At 39.7% G+C, this 24,228-nt stretch overlaps 3 protein-coding genes across 3 annotated transcripts in view; 2 read left to right on the top strand and 1 right to left on the bottom strand.

Annotated features, from left to right (window-relative positions):
- Positions 1–4,043, top strand: part of LOC109471185 (nicotinamide/nicotinic acid mononucleotide adenylyltransferase 3-like) — a 12,699-nt gene extending 8,656 nt beyond the window's left edge. Inside the window, exons 7-9 of the mRNA XM_019770472.1 lie at positions 2,779–2,880; positions 3,339–3,397; positions 3,862–4,043. Coding sequence (XP_019626031.1) covers positions 2,779–2,880; positions 3,339–3,397; positions 3,862–4,000 — 300 coding nt within the window. The 3' untranslated portion in view covers positions 4,001–4,043. The remainder of the gene's footprint in view (positions 1–2,778; positions 2,881–3,338; positions 3,398–3,861) is intronic.
- An 862-nt stretch (positions 4,044–4,905) lies between these two features.
- Positions 4,906–7,533, bottom strand: LOC109471184 (BRCA2 and CDKN1A-interacting protein-like). The gene is made up of 7 exons (XM_019770471.1): positions 7,371–7,533; positions 6,828–6,899; positions 6,606–6,686; positions 6,379–6,468; positions 6,056–6,243; positions 5,458–5,641; positions 4,906–5,179 (listed from the first exon to the last, which is right to left on the bottom strand). The coding sequence occupies exons 1-7, from the start codon at positions 7,515–7,517 to the stop codon at positions 5,009–5,011; spliced, it is 933 nt and encodes a 310-aa protein (XP_019626030.1). The 5' UTR covers positions 7,518–7,533; the 3' UTR covers positions 4,906–5,008.
- Positions 7,534–7,752: 219 nt separating this feature from the next.
- LOC109471197 (uroporphyrinogen-III synthase-like) overlaps positions 7,753–24,228 on the top strand; it is a 47,236-nt gene continuing 30,760 nt past the window's right edge. Inside the window, exons 1-8 of the mRNA XM_019770484.1 lie at positions 7,753–7,835; positions 8,297–8,408; positions 8,691–8,856; positions 9,715–9,786; positions 12,953–13,027; positions 13,440–13,523; positions 13,816–13,901; positions 14,043–14,141. Of these exons, the coding sequence (XP_019626043.1) occupies positions 8,349–8,408; positions 8,691–8,856; positions 9,715–9,786; positions 12,953–13,027; positions 13,440–13,523; positions 13,816–13,901; positions 14,043–14,141 (642 nt within the window). The 5' untranslated portion in view covers positions 7,753–7,835; positions 8,297–8,348. The remainder of the gene's footprint in view (positions 7,836–8,296; positions 8,409–8,690; positions 8,857–9,714; positions 9,787–12,952; positions 13,028–13,439; positions 13,524–13,815; positions 13,902–14,042; positions 14,142–24,228) is intronic.

Raw genomic sequence — 24,228 nt, forward strand, 5'->3', positions numbered from 1 at the left:
TGAGGGTATCGGAGAGGTAGGTGCCCAGGTAGGTTTGGGGATGTCCGCGGTTGGGCTCAGTAGGTCTGGTTTAGTTTTTGGGCGTTTGAATCCCCGATGAGTACAAGTCGCTTTGACTTAGAGTTAGATCTGGAGCTCCGAGGACGAGGGTTGTCGGTCTTCTTTCCGTTTGTCAGGGACCGTATCAGAGCTTTGGGGTCCGTCTCCAAACCGACCTCATCACTAGAGTTTAGTGAAGGAGTTGCTAGCAAAGGCTCAAACCGATTTGAAGTAGCAACAGCATACTTCAACAGTGTGGATTGTTTGGGAGACTCATGTTTGTTGTTGGCCATAGCATTATCAAGCATGATCTCTTTCATGTTAGAAACTTTCACTTTTAGAGTGCCGTGACTAGATTTCACAGCACTTAGATCGCTCTGGAAGTTTGCTGACTCTGTTTGTAATGAGAAGACAAGTTCCTCCAGATGTTTGACACGTTTGCAGAGTGTGTTGTTTTCTTCTTGTAGTTTTTTGTTATCCTCTTTCAGTTTCTTAAACTCCGTGTCCTGCTTGACTGGAGAGCAAGATGAATCCAGTCGCTTGAAGATAATGTCAAGCTGGTTTGATACCTTAGATTCAAAGGTATTTGACTGAAGTTTCAACTGAGCAAGACTTGCCTCTAGGTCTAGTAAAGCTGTTTTGAGCGTTTCAGTGTTCTCATTGTTTTGTACAAGTTGTCGGCCCTGAACATTCATTGTTGAAGTACTTTGCTTGCCATTTTTGTCTTCTTGGAAGCGACGCGGCGGAGGTGAGGATTGTCTTTGTTCAAACGGAGGTTCAGTGTTCTGTGGAACGGTGCAGTTGATGCGGCGCGGCGGAGGTGAGGAATGGCTTTGTTCTAACGAAAGTTTGGTGTTCTGTGGAATAGTGCAGTTGATACAATGGAACATCTCATCGGTATTTTTGAGTTTGAATTTCATTTTCTCATTCAAACCGGTACATTCAAAATGTGTCCAACTCAAACAGTCGTTGCAGCCAACGAACTCGTCACCGTCTTTTTCATTCTTAAGACAGACGGCGCATTTCGTAACTTGGTTTGTTTTGCTGGAGTCAATCTTGTTAGGTTGCTTCTCGGCCACATCTGCCAGAACCAAGTCTTGTAGGTGGTCATAATGTGAGCACAGCCATAACACATAACAACTACCTTGAATCAAGATCTTGCACGTGTTGTAAACGGTAATATGAATCGAACCAAGCTCTCTTTCAATCTGATGCACAGAGTCAGTGAATGTGGCGCTGAACTGCATCCCGTTAGTTCCTCGATCCTTCCCCTGCACACCGTAGTATGAAGCACAAACTGATTTCCAAGAAGAAAGAGTGTTCTCAGGGATCTGAATAGTTAGCGAACAGACATTGTGAGTGACGCTGTTAGAGATCTTGTTAGGGATCTTGCAGTTAGGGATCTTGTTCCGGTGGTCCTCCATTGAAGACAAGAAAGCAGCGCTCACCTCTGTAAACTGTTTTCCGCTAATCTTGTGTTGATAAGTTTTCCTTTCGACGAGACTCAGCTTCTTTACATACTCCTGCTCTTTAGTGTACTCTTGAACGAAGGCACTGTATGCTTCATACACTTCGTCGGCGGAAGCGGAGGCAGTCAGTAGAAGCAGGTGCCGAACTGTACCGTTGTCGGGAGACGTCGTCGCCATCTTAGATGCTATGGTCATCGACGAGTTGAACGGTGGAAATTTCTCAATAATAAAGTCTCCAAGATAACAAAAAAAGGTACCAAAAGATGTAAAAAGATTATCGGATCAAACAGAAACGACTGGAGTAAAACTTAGGACCCAGGATAACCTCAAAAAAAGAGTAAGAATTATAACATTGTCAGAGCGACCAATTTAAACTTGTGCACTGGACAACGTTCGATCGAACATAATAATAATAATACTACTGGTATTTAAATCTGCAGTTAAAAAAAATACTATATGACAACCAGCTCACAGGTGCTGAAATGCCATCCGTTGGCATATCTCTCTCTAGAAACAATACTTTTCCAGTATAAAACCACAGCACTACTACTGGTATTTAATCTGCTACTAACAACCACCTTACAGGTGCTGAAATGCCATCCATTGGCATATTTCTCTGGAAGCAATATTTTTCCATTACAAAACCACAACACTACTGCTGGCACTCACATCTGCTATCAAAAACAACACTATGACAACCAGCTCACAGGTGCTAAAATGCCATCTTATTTGGCATTTTTCTCTGTAGAAACAGTATTTTTCCATTATAAAACCACAACAGTACTACTGGTACTCACATCTGCTATTAAAAACAATACTATGACAACCACCTTATAGGTTCTAAAATGCCATCTTATTTGGCATTTTTCTCTGTAGAAACAGTATTTTTCCATTATAAAACCACAACAGTACTACTGGTACTCAAATCTGCTATTAAAAACAATACTATGACAACCACCTTATAGGTGCTGAAATGCCATCCATTGGCATCTCTCTCTGTAAAAACAGTATTTCCATTATAAACCCACAATATGAATACATGTACTGGTACTCCCATTAGGGTATCCAGCCAACATCCTGTCCTGTGCAATTAAGTTATATGGACCCCTCTCTGGACCATGTCACCTGTCTTGACAGATCCTATTAGCCTGGATTAAGATGCTTAAATCAATTTCAGTTATCTGTGAAAAAGACATTGCCCAATTCAATCTCCCAACCCTTTTAAGATGGTTATACTTATACTTTGCTCTACTTTTCCATCTGTTAACAGATCCGAGAAATTGTTGGCAAGTTTGGGATTGTGTGTGTGTCCCGAGCTGGTACCAACCCACAGAAGTTTGTGTACGAGTCAGACGTGCTGTCTGAGTATGAGGTATGTGTAGTTATCATCAGTCTATGTATTAATATATAGGGAAAGTTCAAGATATCATATCTATAAAAACATAGAATGGAAATTCTTGGGACATTTTTGAGTGTTCACAACTGATTGATAAATACTTCTGGATACAAAATCATTGCTTTGTCTGATGGAGTAGGTTGACTGCACATATTTGGGATGAGATTAAACAGACAGAAAGACAGGATGTCAAAAGGTCAGGCACAGGAATGGGGTGAACTTGGAAGTGACCAAATAATTCCCGCAAGTCTGAAATCTCTTATGTCTTGTACTGTATTGGTTTTGTTGTACATATGATACATCCATTTCGGCTTACATGTACAGTATGTCAGTCATCTTTGAATTCTAAGATTATCATTTATTTCATCACTGTTTCATATTTTTCTAGCTACAGGACAGTTGTTTACTTGTTTTTGTTTTCTCTCCAAACCCAGAACAACATCCTGATTGTGACTGAGTGGATCCAGAATGAGATCAGCTCCACCAGGATCAGGTAGGTCTGGCTCATCTTTCAACCATGTCCTACAAAACACAACTTATAAAAATCAGAATTTTAAAACTTATTTGTACATTGTGCAGATATGTTGTATATGACTAGCGTTTTGCAAACTTTCCAAATCTTATCTAGTCGAATCAGCAAGATTACAAAATTAGTCTAAAATCATAATTATATACAAAAATCAACATGAGTTGGAGTTCAGGATATGACATGTCTAGGTTCAGGCTGATGATATATGACTAGCATTTTCACAACAGATCAACCTGGCTCTGAACGCAAATAAAATTTACATTTTCTATTTGAATCTGCTATTCAAATTGTAGCTTTAAACACTGGAGGTTTTAGTGTGGGAATTCAAACATTTCAGCATGCAAATTATTCTATTGAGAAACAATGTGATAAATGACAACTGATTATTTAGAATTCACAATAAACATGACATGACCTTTACCCAACAGACGAGCCTTGAGGCGACAGCAGAGTGTCAAGTACCTGATACCAGATCCAGTCATCGACTACATCAAGAAAAACGGTCTCTTCACGAACGACAACGATATCTTAATCAGAAGCGCTTCCAAGTATGAGACCAGTCTGTAGCTGTGAAGCATTGCTATTGGCTGCACAACATTAAGATAAAGTATAAACATCTGCAGTAGTTTGAAGTAGCATTCATCCACATTATTGCATGAATTCTGATTGCTAGTATATCACTGTTAGTGGATATGGTTACCAAGTATGTTACCAGTAATGAACACACAATCAGAATTGATTTAGCCTTAAATCTTTGCTACATTTGTTTGTACTTTTTGTTTAAGGTCCATCATTTTGTGGGCCCCAAAATTATTTTCATATGGATTGGCTGACTTGTCCAGAAGAGAAAAAAGAGATTGCTGTCATCTACTTCATCTTAACTCTACAAGTTCTAATACTTTCAGACATACAACTGGAATACTTTCCTGCCTTCTCATATTTTGTACTGTTTCATATCTGTAGAGTAGATAATAGTAATTGGTAATTGAACAAGGCACAGTAGGTACAAGTAAGTATAGTTACATGTATCCGTCCATCTGACATAACAGCTGCTAATAATAATTCTAATTTTATGTGGCAAAAAGAATGATATATGTGCAATATATTACACAAGATTCTCTATAAACCTGTGGCAAAATGTATTTATATACAAGTGTATTTATATATGTAATGTATGTAATGTATGCATGTACATCTGTGATAGAACATATTCTAACAAAGTTTCAGTGAAGCTCATCTACAAAATAGCAACAGGGAAATGCAAACATTACCAGTTTCATGTTTCTTAGAGCCACATGTACTATTTGCTAGTCATTGCCAGTAGCTGGAAAACTTTGTCTTTCACATGTTTTCGCACAGGTAGAAATATGCAGTACAAGTAAATAAATGTGGATGTCTGTGTTTACAGTGTGTTAGCTGGTACAAAAATGTTACTTGCATTGATGAAAAGGAGTAGATGTATTTGAAGAAACGTGTTTTCTTGCCTTTCCCTCCAAATAAATTTCAAAACTACCTAGTACTGTGTGAGTGGTAGCACTTATGCACCTGCAACAATTTTGTTCAGACAATTTAAAGCTACACAGATAAATATTCCTCCATTTTCTTCTTGATTTCGACCATCTTACTATTGGGCACAAGCATAACTGTCCGGAAAGGTTTCGTGGCAGAGTCACCGAATTTCCACTTTCCGCTGAAGCCTGAGTCACTCTCCTCAATCACAGGATAGCTGAAAGATGTGTGGGCCTCCTGAAAACAGAGAAGACATGTTTAGTACCAATGAGCCCATATTCTAAATACAAGTGAATGTATCAGAGAAATCCACCTGATTCATATAGTGTTATCAAAATCGTACATCTCAAGTCTGCCTCTTAATGAAAAAAATTCTGCACAATTCTTTGTCTATAGAGTTGAGTTTATTGGGATCCATACTTAGCATACCTAGAAATGATTTTGCAATGAAAATACCTTTGCAGACTTGCATTTAAGTCCAAACATGTCCCAACTACTGTCTGTAATTTTCCCACCTGGTGAAAGAACTCCTCCTCTGCATTACTAAAGAGGACCTCTTCTCTCTGCTCCTGAGGCTGGGAGGACTTTTTCCCCTTCTTCCCTCCTTCTGTTCTGACCTCAGTGTAGGTCTTACTGATCAGTAGTATGTAGTCAAAGGCATACTGCATCTCCATGATCTGGGCTTGCTGAAGGTCTTTGCTGTCAATAGAAAAAAGTGAATGCCACACTTCAGGTTTATTGAAAAAGTTTGTCCAGCATATGAGAACTGGATATGATCAAAATCATTAAAAGTTTCCAGGCTTAATCAAATCCACCAAGCTTGACATCTACCACACTGACAATATTTCAGAAGCAAAGGTATCAAGGCTTCAAATTCATACATTACAATGAATCTTTTTTTATAATACAGTGACAAGAACGATTACATTAATTTGAATTGCATTAAAATGATTTGCATAAAACCTCTGCTAGACTTTCCCTCCAATGGAATTTTAGGCTGTTTATGACATTCTGGTGCACACTGACTGATTACAGTGCAATATTGTATATGTCCACAGAACACAATCATATAAAGGGATTCAAGTTTATCAGAAGTGGCACTTCATCACTTACTTCAAACTCTCATACATGGGCAATGCCAGCTGTGGGGGCAGGTTTATAAACCTTTCACACATCAGGAAACCAACACGATGCCTGTCATTTTCCAGAATGTTGGTCAATTCCTCATAGGTATTCTTGGGAGCACACTCTTTACACCTCTCCACAACCAAGTCTTTGAGGGCTTGTAGGCAGGGCTTGTCCTAAGGAAGAAATGATGAAGTGATATTAAGTTTCTTTTTGGATTATACTTTATATCATTTTTAGATACAATATACTGTTGCAGATATGTTATACAAGATGTACATGTAATGAATCATGATAATTAACATTTTCACCTTCCTATCTGTGATGTTGACTACTGTGATGAACCCAAATATCTCTTCTTCCCCATCATCGCTGTCACTGTCCTCTGGTATCTCCCCTTGCTGGATGAGGCAAAGGAAATGTGGAAATGTAGTAAATGAAACACATAGAAAGTTTAAAGGACAGAAGAGCACATGTATTCCTGTTGTACCTCATGAGGTTTTCACTATCACACATGAGTAATGCAAGAGGAACATACCTTGATGACACAGCCAATGTAGTTCTGGGACAGAATGATGTCAGTAAGCTCTGACAGGTTCACATGAGACTTCAGGAACAGCTGAAACACACAAGGATCACATGGACAAAACTTAAATCAGCAGGATCAAGAAATATCAACAACTCTAGAACATAATTAAGGTTCGCATTTGTGTCAAATATTGTCCAGAGAGTTCTAACTACATGTAACATATACATGTACCTGTCCTAGCAGTCTCTTGATTCCATGGAAGTCGCTGTCACAGGCAGCTCTGGCCTCAAAGTCAACCTGCACCTGTAAAATAGGTAACGTTACAATTGATTGAATAAGAAACATATTGTTAGTCTACTAGGTTACTGGAATTAATTTTTATGTCAGGCACATTTGTGGTTAGTCTTCTTATGCATACTTCTTATGCGGCTTAACTTTGAATTCCGTCATCCCCCTTAAAAGGCTTCTTCAGAAGACACCTTAACGTCGTGGGCTGCTCACTCCTTGACTGGAGTTGTACAGAGGCTTGAGATATTGTGAGTCCAATTTATTGCGTTGGAAATACATTTTTTATTTGGGAGTAGTGGGAGGTAGTAATAGGTTCACGTTGTTTAAAGGAAAGAAATGAAAAAGAGACAGTTTTTCCGTAGACGACGAAAAAAACAGACATCTCCATCATGCACTTTTAGCCCCCCCCCCTTTCCGCGTTAGAAAAATTATGAACATGTGGTGACTTGTTCACCCATATGTCTCCCTCCCCACATGAGCCCGTACCTCCTGCGCCACGTCCATGTCGCTGCCGTCACTCTCCTCGCTTCCTGAGTACATCTCATCCTCCGAGTCCTCCTCCTGGCCTTCTCCGTCTTCCCCACGGCCTTTCACGTCTTCTGCAAACGCACGTTTTTTCGGTGCAGCCGCCATGATGCTACTGAGAGGTCACCAGATACTTCCACTCCTCTAAAGCGGGGGTGTTCGTAGTATTATTGTCACATCGAAACGCGAACATTTCATCATGGTATGGAAAAAATCGAAATAAAAGTTTGTTATGCACATATGGAGTTAATAAAAACACTTTCTCAGATCAGTCTGGTACCTCTAAAGGATTATTTTGGATTCACTGGTCCACCCACCGATGAATGGATTGTGCCAAAGGTCAGTAAGTTTGCAGTCAACAGTGGTGTGGTGTGATGTGAGCAAGGAGGTTTGAAAATCAATTGGTTTTTAACCTCCTTGGTTTCAGTGAGTATTTCATGTGACGTTCTCATCACAATGCCATGATCTAATATAGTAAAACATTCACACACTGTTCAGTTGAAGTTTGTTTTCAAGGCTCACAGTTCTATACAGCATCCTCATCTTTGAATGTCTGTCATCCATTCTAAAACTCCACACTATGACTAATCACATTGATAATTGATAAGTCTGTCTGATGACTCCCCTCATCTTGTTGTTGTCTTTTTATTGGGATCCTGTGTACTTAAAATATTGCACATTGATGGTAAGTCATGACTGATGACTCTCATTTCTGCATGGATTGTTATTCAAAAGCCAGATTTGGATTATATAACGTTACCTGTGATGGTCCCAGTATTGTGCAACCCGTTATCTTCTACAATTATGATGCTCATCCATCATAAACTCATTATCATCATCATCTTTAACCCTACCCAGTTAACCACTTAATTTTCCTTTTTCTCCAGTTCTGTGTTTGCCAAGTATAATGTTCCCGACACATGTGCAATAGGAGTGAGAATGGTGATCCTTCTGCTGCGAGAACCCCGGGAAGGAAAGGGATCTGACCCTTATGAACAGGTGACTTTGTAGTATCATGACCTGAATACATTTTAAAATGATCCTCTGTCCTTATTGGCCCTGGCACTGGGATGGCCATTGGTGAAGTGCAGGCAACTTTGGAGTGGAGATAACAATTGTAAGATGCTGGAAATTTCATTTTCTGCTTCTTATATTCTTTTTTGCACGTATAGAATTGCAAATTAAGGAATTCAAAGTACCATACTTACACCATAACTTAACTTTACATTTGTCGTAGTTGTACCCATCATGGATTTCTTACACTGATGCATTTATCCCCAGGAATTTTCAGCAGCTGGTCTGCAGGTAAAATCTATAGAAGTCTTGAGTTTCGAGTTTTGTAACCTTCCTGAGCTGAGGAGTCTTCTCAAGAAGCCTGAGGAATTCTCAGGGATGGTCTTCACCAGTCAGAGGTCTGTAGAAGCTGTCAGGAGATGTCTGCAGGACGGTTAGTGCTAAATTATTAACCCTTCACTGCCTAAGGGGAATGGTCTCCAGAAGGGGAACAGCCCTATACTCTGAGCCTCTGACACTCCAATGCCATTAAGTTCTGAGATAGGATTGAGGTTAGGGTTCATGTTGTCAGAACATGTACATGTATGTTGAGTTGTCCAAACATCGGGGTGTTGGAATTCAAGGGTGTAAGCATCCAGCAGTCTTCCCGGGGGATGTGAAATGAGCAATTGGATGGTCAGCCCTGTGAAATCTTCTGAAAGTATGAGAATGCATGCTAGCTATAACTGGAACAACTATTTCATCTGTCAGAAAGATTTTGATTTCAGACTTCTCCTTGCACTTATGTTGCATTGTTAGGCAACAAGGGAGGACACAGGAGATTGATTTTTGCATCACTGAATAATGGTCATCAGAGGTATCATACAGTTAGGCAAATTTGAATCACCATCACCAATTTTACATGGACCGGCCCCTGAACATGTTGCCTAACTCATTCTTTGTCAGTGAAAAGTTAGGGAGAACAAGTTTTACACTCTGGAAGAACTGGAAGTTGTACACTCTGTAAAAAGATTATGACTCAGCAGAAATTACCTAACCTATAGGCTGCATTCATTCTCAAATATTATATCAATTAATGGTACATGATTTATCTGTGCATTTCTAGCAGAAAACCAAACCTGTCCAGCACTTGGAACTTCAGATTCTCTATAAGAGCATCAAGTGGCTTTACCACAATTAGAAGATATGGAGTACCATTCATAATTGATGTGTCAACACTTTAATGTGTAATCTTAATCTTTTAACAATTTTGACATGTTTTGTCATAATGTTTTTGCTTTTGGTTCAATAGAGGATCAAAGCCTGCCAGGAGACTGGATGAGCAAGACTACATTTGTAGTAGGCACTGCAACAGCAGCGGCAGGTAAGGCCTCCTTTTCACTGGACGGCAATCGCTTAGTGGCTGATGAGCAACCAGAATTAGATTCGTGTGGACCATGATTTTATACAATTAATTGCATTAAAAGACAACAAAACACACAAAATATATAAAATTGTTCATTCACTCATTAATCTCTCAAATATTTGGTTGCTCATCTGCTTAGTGGTTGCAGCCTTTAGTGGAAAGGGGGTGCTAGACAAAATGCTGAACAAAATGATATTAGTTGTAAAAATTTTCCTCTAACCTTTAGCATCGTAAGACTGCAGTGTAAATAATGCTATAAAAATTTGGGGCCACACAGCACATGTACAGTCAAACATTTTGATTTGGAAAGTTTACAAACAAATTATTGAGTTATTGGCACAAATTTAAATTAAAATAAATAGATAAATAAATAAATAAAAATGTCACGAAAGCAGTTATACTTGATTTACACAATCAACTGTTTAAAGTTGTTCACCTTGCTTTGGTATTAGCTGAACCAGTTTACCTGGTACCAGATCCCCTCTCTACTGGTGCCGGTTTGTTTGACTGCTGGAAAGAAGTGCAGCTGCGCTGCCAACTTGACCCTGGGTCTCTTTGTTGGCCCCAGCTGACCTTGGCGGAATGTCTTTTATCATGGCAAGGCAACTGTTCCTTCTGGAGTTTCAGCACAAATAGCTGAAGTGCCTCCATCTTCTGGAGAACCCACAGGATGTTTTCCAGTCTCACCAGTGTTGGCGAAGGCTCAAGTGTTACTCCAAGTCACTTCAAACCTGGGTTTTTACATGGATATGCCAGTCTCATGCATCTCCCATCAACAAGCAAGGAAATTCTAAGAACTTGGCCTTTGGCATTTTTGGATGAAAGAAAACAGGATGAAATTATATCCTTGCAATTGCCGGTAGTAAAATGTCGTCTTTCTCAATTGCAATATGTGGTAAGTTGATCACCTAGAATTTGGTACCATGTATCATCATCCATGCACAGTTTAAACTGTGAGAAGTCTGGTCAGTGTAAGTCTAAGGAATACTGTCGAGAAGGAGTGTATTTATTCATCTGTTACATCAACTTGTAGAAGTTGTCGGCAGGTATATACATGTATATGTCAGGCCAATAAATTTTAAGAAGTCTAGAGGGCCCATGGATAGTGATGAAGTCATCTGTACGTCTGCGCCTTTTGAGGAAATTGAGACCAACTACTAACTTCAAAAGTACTGCGTCTTTGCCAATGGAAAGAAATGAGGAAATTGCCCATCAATCATTACAGCCAACAGGTGCAGCTGATTTGGAATGATGGTCATAATATATCAGGCTTAGCATACCCTATAACTCCTTACCAAGGCTTACCATACCTTCCCAGGTTGATTGATTCAACATCTTTGACAGGAGAGTTGCACAGGGCTTCCTGACACCTGCAATAGTCTTGACTTAATGAAATATTTCATCCTTGGCTAAAACTCATGACTTCCGATGGAGGTGGCGGAATGTTGATTACAACATACGAGTTATGTCCACGTGCTCTCTGTAAAGTGTGAACGCGGTACAAAAGAGAACGCTGTGAAAAAAAAAATGTTGACCTTGCTGTGTGGTACGTATCCCAGTGGTATGTAGCCGGTGGGTTATGTACATTTATGCCCCGGTCTTCTCCTGACAAGTGCGTTTCCGCTCTTGAATGTCGGCCACAGCGTATGAAATGGCGTCTGCAACGTGCACATGAAACTGAACCCCCGGCGTGTGTTGACACCTCCAATCAGCACCTTATTACGGCTGGAGGGGTCAGAATGTTATCAACATTATTGTTGAACACATGTCCTCATGATTCCGTGATGACTGGCAGGACTCCAGGTTCAGAGCAGTGGTATTCCAGGGCCCTTGTCAACCTGTTTGGGTCCTGTCACTGTAAGGTGTTAATGGGCAAATAGCTATTAGTGCAGCATTGCTGCTGACAAACGGACCACCAGCGACCAGTCAGAAATATGGATATTTCCCCGCCTCCGTTGGGAGAGCAGCCATCCCCATGGTCAAGCTCGAGACCTGATTGATTGGCATTTTTCTGCAGCGCTCTCCCGGCGCAGATATCAGCGTTTGGTAAAAAACAAGTGCAGCGAGGTCAGCCGTGTTGTGAAGTTTGTTATCTTTGATTAATCATAACAGCAGTTTAATGAGCTGACAGGGTGATATGCCGGTAACAAAGTGGGCACACGGGAGTCTGGCGGTGGACAAATGCCATTCCCATTACGGGTGCAGTTATTTCGGTTATGAACCATACGCCGTCCACATGTTCCCTGTCAGCACGCGGCAGTGCTGGAGGGACGGAACGGGAGCAGGTTTCACCTACCTCAACAGGAAAGAACAGGTTTGAAGCCATCAGCTAATAACACAACCAAGTAATGAAGTGTCAGGGAAATTTCCTCGCCTCCAGATATGCATCACCACCGGTCCAATATATCCGTCAGGCCCGCTTAGTTCCCCCTTTGATCATAGACGATTTACTGTACTTGCTCCAATAACAACACATCATCAATATCAACATAACTTGGATACTCAGGAAGCCAGTGTTTCTATTATTATTGAGTAGGTAAATGTGTGGTGGTGTTTCCCTAACTTGTTATTCTTTAAACATGTGCAAATGTAATTCTGTTGTTTGAATAAATACTGTAACAGTAAATCTGCTTGTAGTGATGACAGACTTATATGTGTACCAAAAGACCACTTGCTCTGAATGAAGCAATAGTATATTTCAAAGCAAAATAATAATTCTTGATATGTATTATCACACGTGAGGAATTTGCTTATTCATTTCATTAGTTTAGTGATTTTGATTCTAACAAAGATTATATTCTTAATGCAAAAATGGTGAGTAAATGAGTGCGTGGAACATGCCCTCCTTCAGTTGTATTGAAACCGTATTAAACTGAGATAAATAGTACTTTTTAAAGGAGAGTTCTATGTCTTTCTGTAATTCAAGGAATTTCATCATATTTTGAAATAAAATTCTACATCCCCACAGCCTTTTGAATATAACAAGAAAGAAGTAAAAATGCCAGTTATATTGATTTGAAGGAAAGTAAGATGTTTTGTGGAACTGTTGAAGAAAAATAAGACATTTCTTGGCACTGTTGTGTTGTGGTACTGTCACCCAGATTCCCCGTATCTGTCTTCACAGCCAGAAGCCTCGGCCTTACTCCAAGCGGAGAAGAATGCGGGACGGCCACTCAACTGGCTGACCTCATCACTCAAAGTAAGGTTACTGTTCTTCATCAGGATTTAACGTTACACTGCACTCATATATGGGATCTGGTAGGAGATGTGTGCAGGTTATTTGAGGTCAAATGTTTGTAAAGCAGTTCAGAAAGGTCGGTATTTACTAATGCTATATTCTGCTAAATTGTGGAAGTGAGTAGGTGGAAATACATTGCATCTTGTAAAAGATACATGTAAAATCAATCATATATATACAATTGTACAAAATGTATATCAATGTGTATTTTGTTATTAAATCAGGAATTTTGTTCTTTTCAGATAAAAACACACTCAAACTAGCATGTTTCCCTTCAATGTCAGTGTTGAATAGTATGCAGTGCTGCCATGTACATGTATGTTTCATTGATATCAATTTTTTTTATTGATATCAATTTTTTTTCCACCTGTAGAGTTCCCAACAAATGGCAAAGCTCTGCTGTTTCCCTGTGGGTTTATGAGGAGAGAGACTTTGCCTATGGCTCTTTCTGCTGCAAGTATGAATTAACAGTACCATACAATATGTGGATGTATTATACTTCTATTAAATCAATTATTATACATTATCTATTGATGAGCCCTGACAATTGTATCCAACTTCTTTGATGGATTTTGTTATCACACAATAATGTTGTGTGATAACATAGAGGAATGTAGAAGTGTAGCTTTCAATCAACATTTTAGGAATTGCAACTTAATTTTCTTCTGTTCATTGTAGTATGTGGAATTCAAAAATTGTTTTGCAAGTAAATGAAACTTTTTTTATCTACATACAATTTTCTTCTGCAGACATCCCACTGACAGAGCTGAGAGTATATCAGACTATTGCACATCCTGACATTGAGAAGAGGCTGCAGGCTTATATAAATGAGCAGGTACCAATGGTTTGCATTGACTATTTTTATAAGCATTCTAAATGTTTTTTTTGGTTTCCTCTGTTATCTTTTCCTACAATGCATTGATTATCTTGAAACTTATATAGTGCTGATGGTAAAAAAAAATTTTGTTGCTTGCAGGGAGTCCCAGAGTTCCTTGTGTTTTTCAGCCCATCTGGAGTTAAATTTTCCCAGCCTGCATTGCAAAAACTTGCAGCCAATGACCTGAGCAAGATAAAGGTCAGTGAACTCATTGATGACACAGATGTTATCACTATCTTATCTTGCAATGTTGTAATGCCATGTTATGTAGCAGTACTATACATATACATGTAGTATAAGGTTGTTACGGGAAATGTAAATGATCCATGTGAAACATGTACCACATGTCCTTTGCATTGTAGAAAACAAGATTTGTATGGCTGCTGTGATGTACTGTATATGCATATATCTTGGTGCAGATTTAAATACACCGTAGGAAGGGAAAGGAGTTTTTTGCACTGGTTTTAAGTTCACGGTTGATTCAGGTTGAAGCAAGTGTGTAGTACAGTAGTAAGATAATGCATGATTTCGTAATGGAAAGGTCACTGTGAAAGTAAAACCACCACAAACATTTCAAGAATTACAGTATTTTGGAGGTCACATATAATAATAGTCTTACTTCCAGCTAACAGCTCATTTAAGCCCTCCAGACCAGAGTCCTAGACCCTGTGGCCAAGTCTTGTCCCCTAGGCCTGTTTGAAGGAGAAATTGACCTTCACTTGTAGGTACAAGATTGAAAACCTATAGAGTTTACTTTTTTCAACAACCATGCTACAATGTAAAACTATGATTTACAATGTTTGAAGTACATACACATGTAGTGCTGCTTTCTTAAGTTAATGCTTGGTTGTCTAGGTTGGCTCCCCCACAGCACTTGCCATCTGGTCCACAGCCAAGGCAAATTTCTGCACAGCCGGCTTTGATGGCGGTAGAAAGTTCCAGAGGGAAAGTTAGAAGTAGAGAGACACAGGTATTTTTGGACATGAGGACACAGACTACCACATAATCTATGTCAATATGTGCAGAGGGAAGGAACCATGTGTGACAGATGCAGTTGTAGTAAACTGTATAAACTATGGCTTTCTGTAGGCTGTGAAGTTCAGGACATACAGGAGTTTGTCTTTTATATTAATTATAACAGATCAATCATCGCATTTTATTCTATATTTTTGTGCAGAATTGTTAGATTTAATCCCAAACAATTTTGATCTGAAGAATCTTCAACTGTGACTGAAATAACCAATTTCAGACATACATGTACATGTAATCTTATGAGCAAATGTCAAAAGTATTTAACCTCCAAAGCTTCAATGAAGTCCTTCAACTGCTAATCAATCGAAATTATATTCAGATAGAGTTGCTAACAGAGACTGAAGCATATATTAGGTTTGGTATTAATCAGCACAATTTGTAAAAAGATATAGCAACAACTAGATTTCATATCTAGTCAACTTCATCAGGAGTTTAGCTCAGCTGACTGATTAGCTAGGGGTAACGACCTGTGTACTCAGGTTTGCAGGTAAACACAGACCAACCCAGGCCCCTGTTCCCTCCATACTTCAGAAGTGAGATCATACACCTGGATTAAGGACAGGTAACGCTCCGACAAATAGAAGAATTACCAGACAAAGACAAGACTAACCTAAAGGATCGAAGGTTAAACTGGAGAGTACAGGTTGAAAAGTTACTTGGACAAGTGTTGAGCTTTTAAGTTTAGGATCGAAGGGGATAAGCCATGTAAGGTGTTGAATTCTATTATGCATCGCAGTATGAGGTTCTACAAACATGTTGGTCTTTTCAAACATAAAACCAAGTTAAACTTGCTGAGATTAGGGCACAGGCAGGATGGTGGTTGTACAGATAAAAGGTCTTTGTGTCAAAGAAAAGTAACGAGTTACCGAGTAATGCGAAAGCTATTGCTAGCCTTAACCAAAATCTCAAGAAGAAAGTGAACACATTTCAATCATAAAGAAAAAGGTAAACAATGAATCAATATTTATTTGTACACATATTATTTCACATTTGAGGATGGGTATCTGTCCCCATGGAATGTTGTGATGAAGATATTGCTGACTAACTGTAGGACTAAGTGTGGTCAAGAAAGGCAACAAAACCTGGCAATGGTACCAGAATGGGAAGGAAAGTCCAATCAAGCCAGCTCATCAGAGCTTAAGCAGCCACCAACTGATCATGACCCCTGGATTTCTTGGTCGCTCCTCTCAGTGACCAGCAGCTTGTCGGATTATCCTAGGATCAAACTTTGTTAGTTACAGTATGGCATTAAACCAGTTGTCACTTGTATCTCTGTACAACAGACGCCAGGAACTATGTACGAAGTTTGCTACTTCCTTATCAAACTCAACGACCTTCTCTAACTGGCTTCCCCCAAAACGTGTGAGCCTTCATGGCAGAAACCTCAGATCCAAACACCAGATAACACAGTTTAAATGTAGGACGGAACGATATAGGAAGAGCACATTGCCGTTCTTAGTGGACCTGTTAAACGCCGAACAGCCCAAGACAGTCCTAGAGTAACACATGTATATTTTATATTTATATTTGATAAACAATTCATAGTCCTTGATTAACATTATTGCTCCACTCTTCGTTACAAATTCTTGTGTCGATTTTTAGCCATTTTGCCTGTCAATTTTAGAATAATTTTTAATGTCCTACAATGTTATTGTCGATTTTAGCCATTTGCCTGTCAATTTGTAGAGTGAGTTTAACGTGTTCTCAAATTTTATCTATGATATCGCTGACTATAATAATGTATGTATATGTGATAAATAAGTTGACCGTTTACATTTTAGTATGTATTTGAGGTAGTATGATGATATGACTTTGTTTGTAAACAAGCCTGACAATTCGGCCTTCGGGCTGCAACTGGGCTGTACTTTTTCAGTGAATAGAAATAAACCATTCTACTAAATTGTGGACAGGTATCAAAGCTCCTGATCTGCTCAGATTGTAGAGGTTTTGTCCTGGACAGAAAGATTTCTTTGTGGTTTAAATCTTGTAAATCTGTGTGATGGATGATTATTTCTGCACAATGTTCAGAAAGTTATTTTATGCTCCTGTTCTCTGGGCAGTTTCAAATACATTTGTAGATTGAACCAAGTCCCTACATAATTTATGTCGTACCCCAGAAACAGACTCTCCAGGAAGCAACTAGTCAGCTATCTCTAACAGATAGCTTAACTAAGACAGACCATCAAATGTAACTGACAGTTTTTGCTGACCTGACGAGGAGAACACTGTTTATTTTGTTGAGGTTAATATTTATCATGCTAGAATTGTCAGGAACACAATCATTTTAGTGTGGTTCTGATAACTGGCCATAGCTACATGACCCGCAATCTCTTTATTTCTCATTATGAAATGGTGAAGTCAGAACATAAGATTAGACATTGTCATGCCTGACTTTGAGACAAGATCTCCTGTGCACACATCAAATAACTTTGCTGATTACTTTTAGGAGAGTTAGTAGAAGTAAATAACATGCGCTTCTCAATCTGTCTCATAGATTGTTTTACAGGATGAGTTGTAATACTTTAAGATGTGATATTATTATCATGATCACACTCTATCAACTGTTTTGTATCAGAGGTTTAAGTCTTTGGCAGCAGACCTGGCGAGGATACTTGACAAGTCAGCTGCTGCTGTAGCCTGTTCCACTGCCCGGACACAAATATTTGGAGGAAGTTGGACATGCTTCTACTGATGTAATCCTGTACAAATAAGCCAGACAAGTTGGAAAGTCTTGTTGTGCTATGAGAGGAATTTGTACCTACAAAACCTTGGCACCCCTCGACAGCCAGATTTGTGAGTACTGATCAGCCCTACAGGCTTGTTTTTCCTCAGGATTGACTACTTCCTATCTGTGGTAAATTCAGTGTCTACCTTTAACGTCAGAGCTCTTCTTCCATGGCTGCTGTGACACTGAAAGGCTGCAGTGTCCAGACCATGTGGTCAAGTCCTTGACACTATCAATATTGTTGGCGATCACATTCGTCAAGTGTTCCTGGTGGTGTATACAGTCTGTAGAAGCTTGGTCCCCTCACAGGTGGTCTGGGTGGGCAGAAGTGTGGCAGATGAAACCTGGATGTGTTCATTCCTGAAGCCCCAGTGTAAATTGGTGGTTGGGAGGCGGAATTTCTTGTTTGCATTAGTCCTTTGCTGTGCCAGGCTGGAGAGAATACCCATATGCTGTTACCTGGACTTTTAAAATTCTCTATATGCATACTCTATACAGTGTTTTAATCTGTTTATCCCACAGGTATGAGTCATGTGTCTAAATGTAAGATGCATCTTTATTTCAGACAGTTAAGGGTATTAATAGAATTTGTCTAGAATGGTGGAAAATCACACTTGAACTTGAGCGAGCTTGATTTATGTCTCCGTGGATGCCATGGCCAGATCCCACCCATGTTGTGTGCACCAGAAGCACAACTTTGTGTCATACATTTGTTGATAAAGCCTTTCCCTCATTTGTGAGTCATGTGAGTGTGAGTGTGTGTTCATTTTGAGTTGAGAATGATGTTAACATTTCTTCAGTATGACTCATCATGACAATTAGTTCTGTGGTAAAACTAACTTTTTATGTAATATCAAGAACAGACCCCCCATCATGGTTAATTTCACAGATTACACAGGAACTTGTTTCAGAGAAACCTAGAAACAAAATTCAGTGTAATTTAATGCATACACATGCATGTGGTCCTGGGATAGATGGATTGATTCCAAGGAAGAGCCTACGGGAGCTTTGAGAGGATACAAATAATGGATTAGTATATGTGTATACACTTCTCTCTCAGTGTTCTACCTGATGCTTTGATCATAATCTAGAATGCAGAAATAGTATCTGAAGTATCTAACGTTACAGTTTGTTTGAAGTAGGCTATAGTGCAAAAGATTAAGATCAAATGTATTGCTTTCCTGTGATTGTATATATCAATCACTTGTTGTTTTCTCTACAGATCTGTATTATGAAGTGATATAGAAAAGCAGGTGTCATCTGAGCCTGACAAGATAAAAGCAGCTTGGAGGGATTGACTTCTGTACCATTGTGGTTTGGAGCTGATGGTATCATTGTTGTGTTTAGCCATCAACTGCTACCTCCCCTATCCCACAGTAGACATTATCAAGATGATAACAGTTTCTCCCTTTGATCTCTGCTGCTGCTGATCCCTTGCCTCCAAGGAGGACCAGTATCTGGGGCACACAGATCTGCTGAGAGAACCAACTAAGGTCTAAGGTTGCCCCTGGTTTTGACTAATTACCGTAATGAAAGATGGTGGGCATGTGGACTTCTTCAGCGCTGTCAGTAGCCAAGGTTGTTTGGGGCTGGCAATCACTACCTAGAACCAAATGTGTTCCTCTTTGACACCAGCGGGCTGATGCATTTGGTTCCTATTGCCACTACTCAACCAGGTTCTGCTTATCATCATCTTTGCACAGACTTGTCTTCGATTCTGGGTTTGAAGTCTTTCATTAAAGCCGTTGGTGGCTCTTATGAAGATCAGCTCGCCACCAACGCAGCTGAGGTTCAAGTATTTGCCCTCTGATTACTTAACCCTGCTCGGGAGGGTGGCTATTGTGGAGAGTGAGGGCCAAGGATAACAGTGTCTGGCTTATGTTTGTGTCTGGCGTATTGCGTAAATGTGTGCGTGGGGAGGTAATGTTCCAGACACTTGTGAGGTATTGAAGTGATGGCCTCAGCTCATGGACGTACAACACATATGGCCAAATGTGCAGTCTGATCAGTCCTTGATCAAGGGCATGGGAAACGAGAGAACAGCCTCAGGAAGTTCTGGTTTTCTGTTGAGCTACCAGAACCCCTGCACCTTCAGCATCCTTCTGTGTCTGTAATACAAGGTGCAGTGATTACACTGTGTAGTTGGCATGTAAAAGTTTTCTAGTGATGATAACTCACTAGAAAAGAACTTGTCCCTGTTTTAAGAACTTGTCCCTGTTTGTGATAAGAGAACCAGATATGAACTGTCAAAAACATATCTGTGTTATGGAATGATGATGTCATTACGATATCTACAATGTACATATATCAGTTTGTGTGAAATGAAAATTTTTGTCATGGGCAGATGAAAGATTGTGTGGACTGTACTAAACTACAACTGTTGTACATGTAATTAGACAAACAAACCTGTGTAAGTTTGCTTCAGATCCATCCAACAAATACTTTGCTACAAATCTAGATACATGTAACCTGTATAACTTTGCTACACATGTAGAGGTCAGTGAATGGCAGACTAGCACCAGAGTCGGATCCAGTGGCACCAGGTCGTCCTTTCCGTCACATACTGTAACAGTACAAATACACGGCCTGGTTCTACTGTTGAAAGCTTCACACCACATTGTTCTGCTATTCCTGTGCTATCTTCTTATGTAACATTGAAATTAAGATGCAAGGAAAACAGATGAACTGTACTGCATACACCTGTAGCTGTACCAATTAGTAAAGGGCAGTTTTAGTGTCCTTGTAGTGATTTACCTGCAGCTTTGAGGCTTTGGGAAATAAAGGATGAAATTAGGATATCTCTGTGTTGTGGCAGGTGCACTGTTTGTTTAATAGACTATATTTATTTGAAGAAATGCAAATCAGCAGGAAATTGAAATCAATATATGCAACAGGGGACTTCAACAGCCCATGGGAAAGTTACCAAAGCGCAACAAGTCATCGCCCCCCCCATTCCGGCTTATGAGGTGATTATTGCTTGGTTTGATGGTCAATTAGAGAAATTGTTATACTACTTTTTAAATAAACAATATCTTGGATGTTAAGTAAATCCAGACTAGATGATAAATGGGTTAACTGATAAATGTTCATCACATCATTGCCATCATCAAGCAACACCCATTTACAAGAAAGTGTATGACTCAGTGTACATGCACCATCCAATTCATGACCAAGTTCAGTACCAACAATTTCCCAGGAATCGCTTCCTGCTGTTCCTGATGTGCAGTAGGTGATGTTTTCCTTGCGGCGACTCCAAATCTGAAGACAAACAGCGGAATGTTTTTGTTTGGCCTCTGATAAACTACATACTGGGAGGTCCAGTTCTGTCAGCTCATCTCCTACCAGCTCAATTAATCGGGATTTCCCTCCTGATCATCCCTAATAGAGGATCAAAAGAACTTAATTGCACCGGACTTGTTTTCATTAAGCTCCCTTCCTGTGTATTTAGCGTCACCTCATACCCCTATTATACCCTCCGATGATAACTGTGGTGAGCAAGTGTCAGTCTCGGCACAACTACTGGATAGGTAGACTTCCTGGGACAAACATGGGGCAGGCTCCCAGAGAGAGTATACATGCCCACAGAGCCATGGTGGTGAAGACAAGATATGATGCTGCGCTGACATCACCTGCTCATGACCCATATTCTGTGGGAGAGGATGACAGAAGGGCTTGTGGACTTTGGCTGTGAGAAGAAGCCATGCTACTCACAGGTGGAAACTCACAGTGCAAGGCCATTGCAAAATGTTGTAGGAATGTTGTAATTTGTTACTTAAGTGAAATGTATCATCAAAAAGAAATGTTAACATGAATAAGTAGTTTATTGTTGAAAACTAAACTTTGCTTAAAAGCTGACTATGCGTGTTCAGGTAGCTGAAATTAAATTTTATACAAAATACCTAAAATCTAAAATTCACTTGACCTTGCATGCTCACTGTTAGATTCATGGTTCCTTAAGTTCACTTGTTAAGGGCAAGTCTTATGTTGAATAAAAGAATGCAAGACAAAATTTCACCTCTTGGCTCAAGAATGTTTTCCCAAGAATGTGTTATCTTTGCAAGTGATACCTGTCTAATAAGTCGTCTTCAACTTCAATCATATTAAATGTCTCAACGTTCAGCCAGGCCTGGTTGTTTTGTCTTGATTCCTGGTGCAGAGATTTACGGAAATGCCCCCATGTAGGTTTAGAGGCGACATATTTACTGTAACCTGATGGTTCGGCGAGGACAAGGAAGTTACTCAAACGCTTTTAGTCCAGCTGAACGTGAGAAGAAAAGGGCAGGAGGACCAATTAAAGGAGCACGGTTTATTCCTACCCCCACAGAGTAGGGCAGCAGGCACAGGGAAATGTTTTGCAACATCCTCCGCACTTGTGTGGTCTTCATATTTTGGTTCCCACTGATTTCCGCTGACCCTCCCGCATGGTAATGGGTGTTTAACAGCAGGCCAGCTGGCACAGGGGACGAGGAGGAGCCTCTCTTTTCTGAGTGAACAGAAAGAACAACATAGAGACACAGTTGGAGATGGTCGGTCAATAACCAGACTTATGATGAATGACTTTCATCAGTTCCTACCTGTTTGTCTTGGTACTGCATCTACCTTTGTGGTGGTTTGTTTCCTGGTAGGAGGGAAAAGGAGGTTTTCTCTGTGGTTGAAACAATTCTGTTGTACATGTACAGTAGAACTATGAATCACATAGTTGCAATGTTATGATTTTGCGGTAAGAGGTCACAGCAAAAGTAAAACCACTGCAAAAGTTTCTGTATTTAATATGTTACATTTGTCATCCATTCATATATGAAAACCTTGCTGTTCGCGTCTATTAATATTGTGTCTTCAACCATGCTGCTGTTTTTTCAATGTCAGACATCTTGAATAAAAAATGGATTTAACATTGAATATTATACATACCTTGTATACCTTGTAGTGTTATAGGTTGATACACTCCTCCACAGTCACATCCCCCTCCCCCTTAATTACATGACATCAGTTTCCGAAAACTCAGCATTATACAAGGTCACCATTCACTCTACAGTCGCTAACCCTCTCAGCACTGTATGCACCTAATCAACAACCATCAAGTGTGTTTTGTTATTTTGACCTTGCAGCAAAGTGACCTTCCAGACTTGACTCTGATTTATGAGTTCATATGTTAGGAAACACACGTTGGAAAGGGCTGTTTTGAGGTAGACCCAAATCAGAGGTTACAGGAGGTGTATACATGTACCTGTACATGTGATAACATTTACATTGTGCATAGGTAATTGCCACCAATGTGCATTCCATAGACTGACCTTGTTGCTAAGTACCATCAATGAAAAATGAAATCTTCAGACAGTTAAAATTATGTGCTAGTAAGCTACATGTACCTAACCCACAAGGACTGAAGAAAACAAGGTACAAGGGGCAAGTTGGCGCTAGAGTTTAGGAGATGGGTTGTGGATCTGAAAACAAGTCTAGGATAATATTGAAGAAGGGACCCCTCCCTAGATTGACTTTATTTCTCGCGAAGAAACAATCATACAATACATTATCATGATCATATGACCTGAAGAAACAGTCGGGTAACCACCTGTAATTCAACCCTAATCCTTCTGTGTGCCAATATGGAGGTCTGGACTACAGCAGACAGGACTTTAAAGTCAACTCTGCAAACAACAGCTTTCAATTTAGAAAGTCAACATTCAACAGTGTAAACAAATTGATATTAGACAATTCTGAATTGACTTTTATACACACTAGTTTGTATGAAAGACCTGTTCTTGTGTAAGCTATCCTGATTACCTGTATGACCAGTTGGTATAATTGTTTTTCTTTATTGATAATGATAGTTTTTGTAATGATAACTCAATTACTGGTCTGTAGGTACAAACATTGTTTATTTGATCAGTGGGGACATTGTTTGTTTTCCAATGGGACCAGCATGGTGCAGGCAAGAGTAAACCAGTGGTCAGTTGAGGTCAGCGGGAAAACATCCGGAGGATTAGGTCATTAGTGGCCTGAGAACTGTCACCTGGATCATACAGGTGGTCAGTCAGCCTCAAACAACCAAAATCAGAAACTGCTTTTCCATGGCATTTTTCTGTCCAAGGAGATTCTATTTTTAGAACCCTCTTGGCCTGTCACTCGGCTTGTTGTGTATTGGTCACTTGAAGTTTTGTTTGTGATGCAATGTAACATTTAGATTGTGTCAACTACGTGTTGTAGTCTTTTGATTTTGGCATTGTAAAGCAGTTTCAGACCTTTTTCATATCATGTCTTTGATCTTTTGTTTACCATACATTGTATATTGTTTAGTGTGTGTATGTGTGTGTGTGTGTGATGAACTGATAAAACAGAAAAGCAATGGTGCCACTACTATCAAAATGATAAACCTGAAAGACTTATTCTAAGTAGTGATTTATTATGTTCAGCTGATTTGATAAGTTTACAACAAATCGTACTGGATCATCTGGAGGAGGGGACATAAGATTGCTTAAATCCTGACTAAAATAAGCAGCATACAATGTTATGTCAGCTGAGAACAAA

Source organism: Branchiostoma belcheri, unplaced genomic scaffold (genome assembly GCF_001625305.1).
Source record: "Branchiostoma belcheri isolate BF01 breed outbred unplaced genomic scaffold, Haploidv18h27 scaffold24, whole genome shotgun sequence".
Taxonomy (NCBI): domain Eukaryota; kingdom Metazoa; phylum Chordata; class Leptocardii; order Amphioxiformes; family Branchiostomatidae; genus Branchiostoma; species Branchiostoma belcheri.

What these genes read in the sequence shown, in the direction of transcription:
- LOC109471184 (XM_019770471.1), bottom strand. Translation starts at nt 7,517, where the DNA reads ATGGCGGCTGCACCGAAAAAACGTGCGTTTGCAGAAGACGTGAAAGGC. An exon ending in ACATGGACGTGGCGCAGGAG is followed by an intron (nt 6,900 to 7,370) that starts GTACGGGCTCAT and finishes CCTATTTTACAG; the next exon opens with GTGCAGGTTGACTTTGAGGC. An exon ending in AGGAGGAGTTCTTTCACCAG is followed by an intron (nt 5,180 to 5,457) that starts GTGGGAAAATTA and finishes CTCTGTTTTCAG; the next exon opens with GAGGCCCACACATCTTTCAG.